We start from the raw sequence: 13,605 nt of genomic DNA on the forward strand, positions 1-13,605 counted from the left end.
ACCTGACATAGTACAGAAAGCTGTACAGATTAAGACAACATGGTGCTATACAAATGAGTATTTGAGTTCTGCCTAATCTTGACTTTTACTTCAAAAGGAGGGAGAAAATTTGCAAAATCCCAGGGTGTCAACGGTGCGCAGTCCTCTCAGTTCCCTGAGGCTCTTCTTTACTAAAACAGCGCTGCTGGAATCATTTAACAGTCAAATATCGACAAACAGAAGAAAGCTGCCTTCGAAGACAGTAAGTGTCAAAGAAAACAAAAATCTGCCAAAACAAAACCATGGTTTACTCATGGATGGGAGAAGCTAGCAGAATCCCATCTACTTGCCTAAGCTTCAGGTCAGCATCCAGTGTAACTTTTTCCTCTTTTTTAACAAATAAAATCAGCTGAAGTAATAAAAAAGCCAGTATCTGTCACAGTAGGAACTGTTCTTCCTGCTGACTCTCCTCTAATTAAGATCAGCTTTTTTTGCATTTCTCCTACTAGTTCTTTTGAGAAGTATCTGCTCTTATTTCAATTCTTCCTTTGAGATTTTTCTTAGAGGTAATTCTCTGACTGCACATTGGTGTTACATGTGGCAGATGGCAAAATCCTAAACCAAGTTATTAAATCTATTCCTTCCATCCCCCAAACACACAGCAAATCAACATGTGCTGACGTTTTAATGAATACAGACTGAGTTTGGGTTTACTTCAAATCCCACTCACCTGAATGACAGCCTTGCTATTGATTTGAAAAGGAACGTAAGTAAGCCTCACACCTCAAATAAACTGAAGCACAGAGACTGGGTCTATTCTTTTACATACTTTCCATTTTCTTTGGGAATATGTTCTTTCTTTATATGCTCAGCAATAACATTCTATTGCAGCCATGCCACTTGTTAAAATCTTAAACACTTGTAAAAATTCAGCATACATTGTATATGGGCCTTTCATCATATTCACATCGGGAAAAAGTTCTAACTTTTTCCAAGGAAAGTACATGCCAAATATATTAATCAAAGAATTAAAAACATTGTAAGAATGAACAATAGATAGTGATGTATTATAAATAACAATAAATACCACAGTTGTCATCATCAACAAAATATTTACTGAAGGTTCCTACATAGCATTTTTACATAATTGGACACCAAAAATCAAACTGTCCCCAAGTCATCTGTCAGCTGGCTGAGGAGTATCAAAAATATTTCCCACTATTTCCACAGTGAAAGAGACTAATAGCTAAACATATCCTATGGGATCAGCAGTCTTCTAGCAGTACCTATGTGGAGGTCCCAAGCTTGCAGACAGCTCTGGCATGCCTCACCCAGGGTCACCCATTCTCCTGCTGAAGAAGCGCTACACCAAACTGCCTCCCAAGCTACACCTTAAACAGGAGGCAGGTAGGAAGGGCTGTATAAAAACTGTAAAAATTACAATCTCTGGCCCCTCCAAGTGTCAGAAAAGGAAAACACTAATAAGAGTTGCTTAATCATTAACACTGGTGAGTTGGCTGCCCAGCAGAATGGTTCCTATTGCTGCCCAGTCAGGCCAGCAGCTGTACCAGTCTTGCACCCCAGGCAGCTCTCAAGGCTGTCTGTCACTCCGACCTGGTGCAAGGAAGAAGCCTGAACTGAAAGGTAAGCACTGTGTTAAGGTGTTACTTAACACTGCAACTGGTTGCAAACCGTATGTACAATGCATGCACATTAAACTTCCTCAGAATCAGCAAGAAGTGAAATTTTAACAAGTTGAATAAATGGCCATTTGGAACCTGACCTGCAGCTTTTCTTCAAAGTTGGTAAGATTCAAACTGGGGAGAATTAGGATGAAATAAAAACTGGTGAGCCAAAATAAGCAAACTACAGCCATGAACTGTAACCTTTATACCAACATCTCCTTGTGACTGAAACTCTACCAGCAATTTCTAGAATGCCTCTGCTGCTTGGTTAACCTCAAAAATCAGATAACAGCAAAAACTAAACTTAAGATTCCAAATATCAACATAACTGCCTCCTGTTGAAGTATTACTCCTTGTAAAAGCGTATGGTTTTGGTATTAGTGCAGCATTTGGAAAAAGTCCAACTAAATAGCTATAAAACCACATATAACAGGAAATGAGCCTGTTATCTTGCATTGCTCTGCCCTGAAAGGCTCCAGGCAGCTTATCCTAGCTATGCAACATTGTATGGACTTATTAGGAAGCACAAAAATCCAGTCAGAACAAAGAACAAAAACAGCTGGTAATGGATTGGGTTTTTTTTTCCTCCCCACCACTTTCAGGGATACAATGTTCAGGAAAAACAAACACAAGGCATTTCAGTTAGACATATATAGACAGATATATATATAGACACACACAGATACTTGTTTTGCAGCTTTTTTTAAATTTCCTGATGCCAGGGATACCACTGTCCTGTTACAGGTGATGTTTGTGTGCTATTAAAAAACACGTTCCAGAACAGCAGGACTAAACTCCTGGTTTATCCATATGTGAATTTCATTTTTTTTCTGTGTGCAACCTCACATAATCATTCATATAACTATTTTTGGTAAGGGAGGGCATCATAGTCACAGCCTCTCAAGAACAGCACCTTTGTCATACCCATTTATCCAACAGTCTTACAATTTAGGAAGAAACCTAATATTCATGAAGCAGAAATTATATTCAATAGTTAGGCATACAACAACATTTTAATGAGTCTAGTTCCAGGTAATTTGGCTGACAATGTCAAAAAACGAGGAAAAAGGAGAAAAAAAAATAGATCAGTTGCTAAAGCCAGTTTCACTGACATCCCTGTTCTAACCCTTGGGAAAATACTTCCTCACAGAAAAGATGTTATGTGGGTGTGCTTGAAAACATCTAAGACTCTCAAGGAATGCATTCTTTTTGCAGCATACATTGAAACATTTCTAAATATGATAAATGACAGTTTCACAGCCACCTATCCAAATTTAAATGGAAAACAGAACAATCCTTTCTCAAAGATATGGAGTCCAAGTTATACCCCTTGTTGGGCTTCAGGGACTGTCATTTAAAAATAGGACAGACGAAAACATCTCCCCTTTATTCTACTTACCAGTCATCTCCTGCTGGTTTCTTGCTAAGAGAGCTCTTCCCCCTACCCTCCCAGGGACATTACATTAGTCACACATCATTTTCACTGGATCCTGGGCCACCAGAACAAATTTACAGAATGCAATACATTCATTTACAAGAATGGTTTTACTGTCCTCTTTTGTTTTGTGTAAAGGCCTAACTGGTCATTTACTCCACTTTCATTAGAAAAATATGAGAGATTTTGACTCCAGCATATCATTCACAGAATTCTGTGGATCTCTGAAAAGCATTTTCTGATTAAGAGCTATACAGAAACTCTACCTGGAACCCTCTTTGCTTTTTTTTTTTTTTTAAATAAAAAATAATATGTAACTTAACATGCATCATTAGGGCCAAAGCTTGCACTGGTTTTGAAGCCATCTTTAAAAACTCTATCACCTACAGTAGATAACTGCATCCTTTTCAAATAATTATGTTTTTAATGGCAGAAGTCAGTACTTAATCCATGAATTTCAGTGTTAAATAAAAAAGTTAAACCAGGAATACTGCAGTTTTTATGGCAGTTTTAACACTGTGGGAAATAAAACCTGACCAATTTCTAAAATTAAATATGCCCCTTAGAAAAGTTTATTCAAATATGGAAGTGTACAGCATACACATAGCACCTCAGGATATCTGCACACTGCTGACTAACCACTATAAAATTATATCTTAGCATATATGGCTACCAGTAAGTCCCAAAGTGAAGCCAAGAACAACTCAACATGCCAGAAATACATTCTGACATGACCAGCCCTGCTGCCCCAGAACAAACCACACTGACAAAGCCGTTTTCTCAGTCACAGGTCAGCCTCCCTTGAACTAGGGAGTGAAAAAGGGAAGGGGGATTTGCAAGGCCAACCTCAGAAACCAGAGGGATGCCAAGGTGCAGAAACCTACAGTTTAACGATTGGCAGTCACTGACAGACTACCAGGTTCTGCACTGCACTAGGACTAACTGGCTCCAGGACTCAGCTTCTAGAAATAAATACACACACTCTCTCTTTATAAATATATATATATTTTCATAGCTGTAGCCATGGGTTTCTAAAATGAGCATCAGTTTCCAAATAACTCTCCTTTTCAATAGAGCATTTTTTAGAAACACTGAAGAACACTGTACAGAAAAAGGCAACAGAAAAAAAATACCAAAATGACAGATGTAAATGGTGTGTGAAAAAATATGACAGACAAGTAAAGGCAGGAAGGAAAATACCACTGATAGATGGAGAAAAGGTAAGAAGTGAGCCTGGTACCTAGCAACGCAGTGATATACACAGATTTGCTGCTAGGATTTCCAGAATTCTGCACCTAACTCTGTAAAATACAGTAGGAGAGTGTTACATGATTCTAGTGAAAAACAGAAGATAAACAACATTAAATGGTACAGAAGTTTGGAATGCCTAGAATTCAACCAGCACCCAGCAATCATACTTACATTATTCTTCTGGCAAATGATTTCCTAGAATAAAGAAGAAGAAAAATATAACGTTGATAGCACTGATGAACTATTAGGAAAAATATCTGATCAGTAGGACTTGCTAGTATTAATATTTACAGACACATGACAGGAGAATGGTGGTTGGTAGATATTTTCTATGCCTGTCAAATCAATATAAATCAAGTATTACTTCAGGAGAGACAAAATTACTATGGAACCAAACAGATACATACATCTTATATGTATACACAGGAGGGTATGTACTGTGTGCATGTGTATACACATATGTACATACCCCTCCCTATATAAATTTTCCTAGAAGGATGCTGTCCCAAAATTGACTATTAATACACACCTACTCACATTTGAGAAATTAAATATACTAAGTAATATTTTGCTGCCAGTAGAAGAAACTGTGAAGAATAGTAAAAGCAGTGCTTCTGCAAGGTTTTAAAATGTTCCAAACCTGGTTGAAAGTCACATTGCTCTCGTAAGTCTGATGTAAAGAATGTACCTTCACTTTTTACATGTAAAGTTTCAGAGAACAAGAAGCCACACACAGATGGCACACTGATCTGGGTGCTACAGCCCAAGTGTGGACTACTTGTGGACAGTGACTTTGATTTCAGGAAGATTTGTCAGCAAGTTCTGACCCCAGCAAATGATAACCCTGCCAGATTTATCAGAGCGCTGCACTACACCTCCACCACTGGGACCACTGTACAGTTTAACCTATACCATATCATTAAAAACATGCAGTGTCAAACCAAGGTGCCTCATACTTTTCACGTTGTGTAAGTCAGGCTTCCATTAAACTGCTTTTCACCCTGTTGAGGGGGCATGTATCACATACAACTGTTGCTAGTTTTTGAAGTGTAGGACATAAGTATCTAGTCAACCCCCCTGGCATGGGAAAGGACATCTTTCACAAGATCAGGCTGCTCAAAGGCCTGTGCAACCTGACCAGAATGTTCATATAGAGGAACATTTCACCAGCAAAAGTCTACCCACATTGTTTTGTACCCCAATTAAACCGCATGATGCAGTGTTTCATTTCCTACATCTTCATGATAATTTTCAGGTTTTGAATTTCGTTTTTTTTCACCTTCTATACAAGATTAAAACTGCACACACACTTCTGCATTGCTTCTACTCTGTCTGCTGGCTGTAACAAATAGAGGCACAAACATTGCCTCCAAAGATGCCCAGGCATGCCCATAACTACTTTTTTCAGGCAGTTACTAAGTAACATGGGAAAGGTCTTGCTCTCTGACAACTTTCCTGCAAACTATCACAAGCAGAAACATAGGGCAGCTCAAAGCTGAAGGCAACTGAAGAGAGTCTTTTCAGTGAGCACTGTACTGGTGGCAACTGGGACATCCAAGTCTCCCCATGCAGAATTGGGCTTCCACTGGCATCAGTGGAACCCTGCAGGTGACCTATTTGCAAAGTCCAGCTCCTAAACTAGTAAGAAGTTCTCCCAAGTGCCCAAGGAAGACTGGTGCCTCACTCCAAGTGATTTTTCAGTGGGGATTTAGGTATTTGGCTCCTTGCCCAGTACAATGAAATTCTGCTCTGCTTATACTGTAGATCATTGTACTTTGTATCCACATTGTGTCCACAGATAGGTCTTTTGTCATTAGCAGTTTTATTTTTAGGACTTTCATCTGTATACTCTTTGTATTGCAAAAAGAAAAATAACTGGATTGTAACCAATCCAGTTGGCTGAGAAAATGTGGAGGGAAGAGCAGGGGGAAGAAACTGAGTTACTCAGGTTATGTTCCTTCCAATAGAGGACCAAGCTACAAATAACAGGACAGAGTCAAAACCAAATAGCCTGCACTAGCTAGAAGCAGTGGAAGCAAACCCTCCATGAGAGGCAGCAGTGCCCAGATTGCAGTCTGACTCACTGCTTACTTGAAATGCTTCTTTTCAGCAATGCCTAGAATGGAAGCACTATAGCACTAAACACCTCCTGACCAAAGCCGATGAATCTAAGGGGGCGGGGGGAAGAAGTAATTCAAAAGACTGCCACCCCAGTTGTCTGCCCTTCCCCATGCCCATGGAAGTTACTAAACCTTTAGCACAGTTGCAGGAACAAGTAAGTATCGACTCTTTGGCTGACACCATTCACAGCCCCACAGATTATCTTAAACCACCGTGTTGTCTTAAACCAATATTTTGCACTCTGAACTGTGGCCCTAAGGACCAGGCACAAGTTGGTTTTTTTTGCTAACACTGCTGGTAATCTCCAGGACAGCAATCCTGCAAACACCTGATGTAAACAGCTGTAACTCAGCAAGACATACCAGAGACCATCTGGGAACCCATTGTGTTTGGGCAGAAAACTACTACTTCATATAGGAGCTAAAACTTAAGGATTATTTTGCTTCTCCCTACACACCCCCATTCTCACCTGACCGTTATTACTCTAACAGTTTACCCAAAAAACCTGTAATTCCCCTGAATGACCGAACCATGTGTTCCATTTCTCATCTCAAATTTGTCAAACTTCTGTTTCTGTAAAGAGATATTTAACACCTAGATACATAACCAACTGTGATAAAGTCATCTAAATCTTTCTTTTGGGAAAACAAAACTGAGTTTTTCAGAATTTCACTGTGGGCATCTTTTCCAGGCCTCAGAATATTTTTGCTATTCTTTTGTGAACCATATTTCCTATAGAAACAGAGAACCTATTTCAAGAGTTGGACCAACTATGACTTGCGCCACCCCGGCCCCGATCTTTTCATTCAGAGTTACCTTCAGTGACTGCAGAGACTCCACATTTGTATCACAATAAAGGATAATGTTGTTAGCCATGCTGAAGCTCTCCCTGACTCCCAGGTGGTAGAACAGAGAAGGCTGACGGAAGGCATCACTCATCTCTACAACAGCAATATCTGCAGAAAGAAATGAAGAATTTATTGTCAATGTCACACATTTCTGACAGTCACGTACTTCTAGGCCATGTCTCTTCACACAATTTGCTTTGATAAGACAACCTGATTTTAAGTAGGATGTAAGAGATCCAGAGAGATTTGCCCATTTTAGTGGTTACATCTGAATTTTTAATACAGTTAGCAGGATATGGTTTAATTCTTTTTCTTATCTTTCTTCCTTTCTTCCTCCCCCCCCTTTTTTCTTTAAATGAGACCTTCATTTTCTCAGATAAAAAGGGGTAAAACACTCTTAATCAAGAAAAGGCAAAAAGTTCATCTGGTGCCCTGAAGAATAAAATGTTTGTTTGATCTACACACAATGATTGATGACCTTATGGAAAAAAAAAAAAGGAAAAATTACATTTGATGTGGTTTTGCACCCTCTGTGCAAGCTGCAATAAAAATCTATGCAACATACATACACCACTGCAGAACATACTGTAGACATTCTTTATTAGAACTTTGGAAGAAAACAGCTGTAAATTGAAAGGCAAAGGTAAAGTTCCAATACAAATTACCATTCAGATCTATTTTGATTCATATAGAAAGATGAGAGAGAAAGAAAAGGACAAGGTGCAGCAGAAAAGAAGGAAAGAGGGAGGAAACCCCCATATAAGTAAGAACTTTATTGTGCAGAGAATTCTGTTCATAAGAAATTTTACCTGCATGAATAAAGCACATGCACTATGCTTACAGAACAAGGAATATCAAATTCTCTTAAAACTTGTGTTTCACTTGCCCAGATTCACACCAATGTAAAAGTAAAAGAACAGGCAATTATAAAGTGTCAGCAGAAACAGTTAAGGCTTCCATTATAACTGGCAGCATATTTGCATTGCAAAAGTCTTGTCGGATCAAAAGAGCAAAACAAGAAAACTGACTCATCTCCACCTCTGGTGCAAACATCCTTCTGTCTCTTCACCCAATTCAGGTTTGTTGTTTCCTTTCAGAATTCCAGCCTGGCCCTCCCAAAAGAAATACACTTCCCTTAAGAGTAGAACAAGAAAAGCATCCTGGTGTCTCCCTGCTTTCCCCTTCCTCAGGATGCTTTTATGGCAGAGAAGACAGATAGCAAAACAAGCTCTGTAGGCAAAAAGCTTATGTTATGTACCCTTGAGTTTCTCTACTCTAATTGATCTAATAAGAGATTCTACCTCTAACCACAACTTTTCACCTTGCCTATTCATTTAGATCAGGGGTCCTCAAACTGTTTAACCAGGGGGCCGGCGCGCGGATACAGTGGCAGGCAGCCATCTGCGGCTGCTTGGTTTCCCCCCCCAACCCCCGGCGGGGGGGGGGCAGGGGGGGTCTGTAAATACCAGGGGCTGGATTGAGGACCCTGGGGGGCCGTATCCGGCTCATGGGCCGTAGTTTGAGGACCCCTGGTTTAGATCGTCAAAACTCTAATGAAGATATTCAATAAAAGATAAGCCTCGTGGCCATGCTCTCAACTGAGAAGACAGTAAGGGTATCTTCTGCAACTTGTTAAAAAGTAACATCTTTGAGACATCTACTTTTCAGTCATACGTTATTGTAACTGGCCTACAGGCTCAGAAATTTTTCAAAAAATGAAGATAGATACACAGGGGGATGAACAAATAACATTTGCCTATACAAGCTTAGGCTCTTCAGGAAAAAATATTAAAAGAAAGGAGACTAAAATGGTATAATAAAGGATTTTTTTTCTCCTCAAAAATCTAATATTAAATTATGTTTTCATAAGTTTCATAATTTTTGTTCTAAGAATCTCCCTCTGTCCAATTTCATATAAATATCTGCAGTACATTGATAAGACCATACATACCCTGTTTTTCATCAATTTTAGGAAACTGGGACATCAGAAAAAACAAACACCAATGGCAATATTGCTACTATATTTTGTTGGGTGAGATTAAGGCTTGTTTATTTTCTTTAGGAAGCTACCATAATACAAGCTCTATTTTTGACTACTCTTATTCACGTAAAAGCCTCACCTTAAGCAACTGTAAGTTTATGGTACATTCTTGTTACATTGAGCAGCAGGAAGATTTGCACAATTTGCCATGACTTAATTCTCAAATCTTGCAAGATAACGTGCTTTCACTAGAGTTGCAAAACTAAGATTAAAAGAAAAATATTACTTAAGAAAAATAAAGTGAGAGCGCCTGATCGAAGTTGGAATATAGTAAACACTTGAGAAATCTGGTGTTAAAATGGCAAGTTCCCAGGACCATGAAGACAGAAAGAATAACTCTTTAAAAAAAAATAAAATTATCTGTGCCTCTGTGTGTGTCTGTCAAGATCAGGTGGCCAAATCCATTTAACACAATCTGACTCAGGGCCACACTGTAAGAAGTGTTCTTGGGTCCTGTCCTATCCCTATCATAGCAATCCCAAAAAAAAACCAAACAAAAAACCAGAGGACAGAAGGACCACAAAAATAAGGAAACATTTGTAAGAAAAAATTACATTAAGATACTGGTATAAACTCTGTTGTGATATTTGTATTTCTTCTGTAACTAAAGAGGATCTCTTTCCTTGAGATGTTAAGACTTCTGTGAAATCCAGGTCTTCTGGATAATCTCATTTGATAAAACAGTGTACTCCTTAGAACAGGTCCAACTTCTGTGAAGTTTCCCTTCTTACTCTAGCAATTACGTATTTTAAGATGCAGTTGTCATTCACAACAAAAAGATCAGACTTTACAGTCCAGGCTAGCCCTTCAGGCTGGTATCACAGTTTCCAAGGAGAACAGCCTAATTCTTACCTGTAATTACAAGTCGTAAAAAGTATGTGCACTTTTGGGATCAGGTGCCCATCCAATAAGAAAACCCTCACTCTAAACCAGCTCTTCTGACAGACCCATTTCTGATTATCTTCTCCCACAACATCAGGAGTGAAACTCATCTGACCACATGAAGGATCAGAGTATGGAGCACTGGTCAGAAGTTCAGAAGTCAAATAGAAAGCAGTAAATGGAAGCTCATTAAAAAAAGGGTAGCTGTAATGACTCCTGTAAAGTGCCTGAAATGTACTGTCAAGTGCACTATAAAGCAGCTAAGTCCTATATTCAGTTACATAAAGTATGATTAGGAATCCAGCAAAGCTGAGCACAACTGATGGTTTTCAAGACAAATCTAAGTCAACATACACCAAAATTCCCACTAGTTCAGAAGATCCAGGATTTACATATGCCCAAAAGAGATGTTTGGTTGTCAGTACATAAACTGCCAGAATCCCTTCTATCAGGTTCTCACTTCCCCCAGATGAAATTAATCTAACAGCCTGCTGCAATGAAAGATAAATTCACTGGAGAAAAAAAAAAATCAGTATGTGAGAAAATGGTATTTCAATAAAGGTGGAAGAATTATCTCTACAGTTACACTGGAATAAAACCCATTTATGAAAGTATTTCAGTTTCAGTTTCAAGGCAGTTAATAACTGACCCTCCCAACACCTAGGCCCTCAGAATGAAGCACTCTGAAAACCAGGGACTGACATTTCATTTCAAATCACAGAATGGTCAGGATTGGAAAGCACCTGTGGAGATCATCTACCCCAGGGGTCCTCAAACTACGGCCCACGGGCCGGATACGGCCCCCAGGGTCCTCAATCCGGCCCCCCATATTTACAGACCCCTCCGCCCCCCCCCACCGGGGTTGGGGGGGGGAAACCAAGCAGCCGCAGATGGCTGCCTGCCACTGCATCCGCGCGCCGGCCCCCTGGTTAAACAGTTTGAGGAACCCTGATCTAGTCCAACCCTCCTGCTAATGGAGGTTCACCTACAGCAGGCTGCAACAAATTGCACCTCAAGCAGGTTTTGAGTATCTCCAAAGAAGATTCCACAGACTCTCTGGGCAGCCTGTGCCAGGGCTCTGTCACCCTCAAGGTAAAGAAGTTTTTCCTCATATTCAGAAGGAACTTCCTGTATTGCAGTTTTTGCCCGTTGCCCCTTGTCCTGTCACTGGGCACCACTGAAAAAAGCCTGGTCCCATCCTCATGAAGCTCACCCTTAAGGTATTTGTAATCATTGATAAGGTCCCCTCCCAGTCTTCTCCAGGCTCAACAGGCCCAGCTCTCTCAGCCTTTCCTCATGAGGGAGATACTGCAGTCCCCTCATCATCTTTGTAGCCCTCCGCTGGACCCTCTCCAGTAGCTTCTGATCTCTTTTGACCTGCGGAGCCCAGAACTGGACCCAGCACTCCAGATGGGGCCTCACCAGGGCAGAGTAGAGGGGGAGGCCAACCTCCCTCGACTTGCTGGCCATGCTTCTCCTAATGCACCCCAGGATCCCAGTGGCTTTCTTGGCCACCAGGACACACTGATGGCTCATGGGCAACTTGCTGTGTCCACCAGGACTCCCAGGTCCTTCTCCGCAGAGCTGCCTCCCAGCAGGTCACCCCCAGCCAGTACTGGTGCAGGGGGTTGTTCCTCCCCAGGTGCAGGACCCTCCACTTGCCTTCACTGAACTTCATTGGGTTCCTCTCCACCCAACTCTCCAGCCTGCCCAGGTCTCGCTGGATGGCAGCACAGCCTGCTGGTGTATCAGCCACTCCTGCCAGTTCTGTATCACCAGCAAACCTACTGAGGGCACACTCTGTCCCTTCATCCGGGGCTCTGATGAGTAAGTTGGACATGACTGGACCCAGCACTGACCCCTGGGGAACACCACTGGCTACAGGCCTCCGGCCTGACTCTATGCCATGGATCACAACCCTCTGAGCTCTGCCATTCAGCCAGTTCTCAGTCCACATCACTGTCCACCCATCTAACCCACACTGCCTGAGCTTAACTATGAGGACACTGGGAGACAGTGTCAAAAGCCTTGCTGAGGTCAAGGTAGACAACATCCACCATCACAAAAGGCTGGTAGGTTTGTTAGGTCTCATTTCCCCTTGACGAATCCATGTTTACTGTTCCTGATAACCTTCTTTTCCTCCACATGCTTAAGAGATGTCATCCAGGATGAGTTGTTCCATCACCTTTCCAGGGATGGAGGTGAGGCTGACCAGCCTGTAGTTTCCTGAGTCCTCCTTCTTGCCCATTTTGAAGACTGAAGTGATGTTGGCTTTCCTCCAGTCCTCAGGCACCTCTTGTGTCCTCCATAACTTTTCAAAGATGACAAAGTGTGGCTTAGCAATAACATCTGCCAGCTCCCTCAGCACTCAGGGGTGCATCTCACCAGGGCCCACAGATTTGTGGGTGTCAAGTTTGCTTAAGTAATCTCTTAACCCAATCCTCCTTAACCAGGGGAAAGTCCTCCTTTCTCCAGACTTCCTCTCTTGCTTCCAGGGTCTGGGATACCTGAGGGCTGGGCTTGGCAGTAAAGGCTGAAGCAAAGAAGGCATTCAGCAACTCTGCCTTCCCTATATCCTTTGCCACCAGGGCATCCACCTCATTCAGCAGTGGGCCCACGTTTTCCCTAGCCTTCCTTTTGCTACCGATGTACTTGAAGAAGCCCTTCTTGTTCTCGACATTCCTTGCCAGATTTAATTCCAAACAGACCTTAGCCTTCCTTATCGCATCCCTGTATGTTCTGACAATGTTCCTACATTCCTCCTAAGTGGCCTGTCCCTTTTTCCACATTCAGTAAGCTTGCTTCTTCCATTTCAAGTTTTGCCAGAATCTCCTTGCTCATCCATGCAGGCTTCCTGCCCATTTTGCATGATTTCTTATTCATAGGGATGCACCTATCTTGAGCTTGCACATCTTCTATGTTGCAGTGAAGAAAGTCTGGGCTCCAGCAGACTCATGAGCAACCCCCAGGTTGCAAGAAAGAATAAATTTTATCCCTTGCTTTGGTCTTGGTCACAAGATTAAAGTGCACTTTCTCTATCTCACGAAAATGCACCTGGTTACAGATCACTGATACTATTTAAAGAAAACAGGGATAGTTTCACATTTGTTAGTCATCTTTGACATTATGGCTAAAAAGTCTTATAATAAATCTTAGAGTAAATTATCATGTCTTCTTAGTTTATGAACAATAAGGTAAGTCTAGCCATAACCTTCTCTACCATCTCCTTAAACAACTGGCATGCTGTGGTGGGTTATCCTTGGCTGGATGCCTACTAAGATGCTTCTTCACTCCCCTCCTCAGCAGAATGGGGTAGGGGGTAGAAGGGGGTAAGATTAAAAAAAACCTTCTGGGTCAAGATAC

At 41.3% G+C, this 13,605-nt stretch overlaps 1 protein-coding gene across 1 annotated transcript in view; it reads right to left on the reverse strand.

Annotated features, from left to right (window-relative positions):
* The window catches only part of MAP3K5 (mitogen-activated protein kinase kinase kinase 5), a 108,575-nt gene that overhangs the window by 67,421 nt on the left and 27,549 nt on the right, over positions 1-13,605 (reverse strand). The window contains exons 2-3 of the mRNA XM_055810378.1: positions 7,288-7,427; positions 4,522-4,545 (exon numbers count right to left, since the gene is read on the reverse strand). Of these exons, the coding sequence (XP_055666353.1) occupies positions 4,522-4,545; positions 7,288-7,427 (164 nt within the window). The remainder of the gene's footprint in view (positions 1-4,521; positions 4,546-7,287; positions 7,428-13,605) is intronic.

The sequence above is a fragment of the Falco peregrinus genome, chromosome 7 (assembly GCF_023634155.1).
Source record: "Falco peregrinus isolate bFalPer1 chromosome 7, bFalPer1.pri, whole genome shotgun sequence".
In the NCBI taxonomy this organism is placed as follows: Eukaryota; Metazoa; Chordata; class Aves; order Falconiformes; family Falconidae; genus Falco; species Falco peregrinus.